Here is a 1,018-nt window from a genome sequence, read left to right as displayed (position 1 = left end):
TCTTTGGATTCCCCTCTCTTTTTTTTATTTCCACGCACTCTTTCTTTTATTTGTTACAATTGTATGGAATTGAGTCCAAGATTTCTTTCCCCCTTTGTGTTTATAATTACCCAGCGTGCATTGCTGGCCCGGCACCAGGGCTGCCATCAGCTTCTTTTGTTTCACTTCCTCCCTGTGTTTCTTTTGTTTTTTGTTTTCCCCTTTTATTAAATGATAAATATTTATGTCATTTTCCCACCCCTGTCCCCCAACAGAATTGTTGTTTGCTCCATAAATAGAAGAAAATCACACTGACACACAGCACCGCGGCGCTCTGAACAGAAAGGATTTGTAGAAATGTCAGATTGGCCAAGATGAGTTTTTTCGGTGTGAACCAATGAAAATGTTTGGACTTTTATTCAGAACGTGATCGCTGTGGATTTTTCTGAATTCTCAGAGAGACACTTCACTGAAGCTCACTACTTTACACTAAACACCAAAAATAAGTTTAAAATGTATACATTTAAAATGTTTTTTATCCTCTTATTTTTTACTGCTCTTTTCATTTTTTACACACCTTAACAGTCGTAAGGCGTCTGTTCTTGGTCTTCACCCAGAACATAATCACAGCTGTGCAGATGTCTGACTTCAAAGTCCATTATAAGTTTTGTCATCAAAGATTTTTTTTTTTATTCTTTAATTCTACTTAGCACACCATGTTATACGGAACAGATCTGTGCTGCCGCTCTGACCTTTAATTTTCCTTTAAAAAAACACAATAAACTCTTCACTCCGGCCTGCGCTCACTTACGCCTTCACGTCTGTTTTTGTTCTCTTTCCATTCTTTCCTTAGTTCTGGATCAGTTGCCCTTTATGATGATGTCACATCCTCTGATCCCTGCCAGCCTGGCGCCTGCCTCCGTTTCCATGGCGATGGGCCAGATGAACCGATTGAGCACATTGGCCAGCATGGCCAACGTGGCGCAGCTTCACGCCAACCACCATGCCAGGGCTCCCACCTCTGTCATTAAGGTGATCT

General features: G+C 41.1%; 1 protein-coding gene across 5 annotated transcripts in view; it reads left to right on the top strand.

The window, feature by feature from the left end:
* The window catches only part of dachc (dachshund c), a 28,601-nt gene that overhangs the window by 14,884 nt on the left and 12,699 nt on the right, over positions 1-1,018 (top strand). For all 5 annotated transcript variants that reach the window (XM_017037010.2, XM_025060912.1, XM_025060911.1 and 2 more), the window contains exon 4: positions 833-1,011. In XM_017037010.2, the coding sequence (XP_016892499.1) occupies positions 833-1,011 (179 nt within the window). The remainder of the gene's footprint in view (positions 1-832; positions 1,012-1,018) is intronic.

The sequence above is a fragment of the Cynoglossus semilaevis genome, chromosome 12, assembly GCF_000523025.1.
Source record: "Cynoglossus semilaevis isolate Cse_v1.0 chromosome 12, Cse_v1.0, whole genome shotgun sequence".
In the NCBI taxonomy this organism is placed as follows: Eukaryota; Metazoa; Chordata; class Actinopteri; order Pleuronectiformes; family Cynoglossidae; genus Cynoglossus; species Cynoglossus semilaevis.
This window is presented reverse-complemented; position numbering and strand designations above follow the sequence as displayed.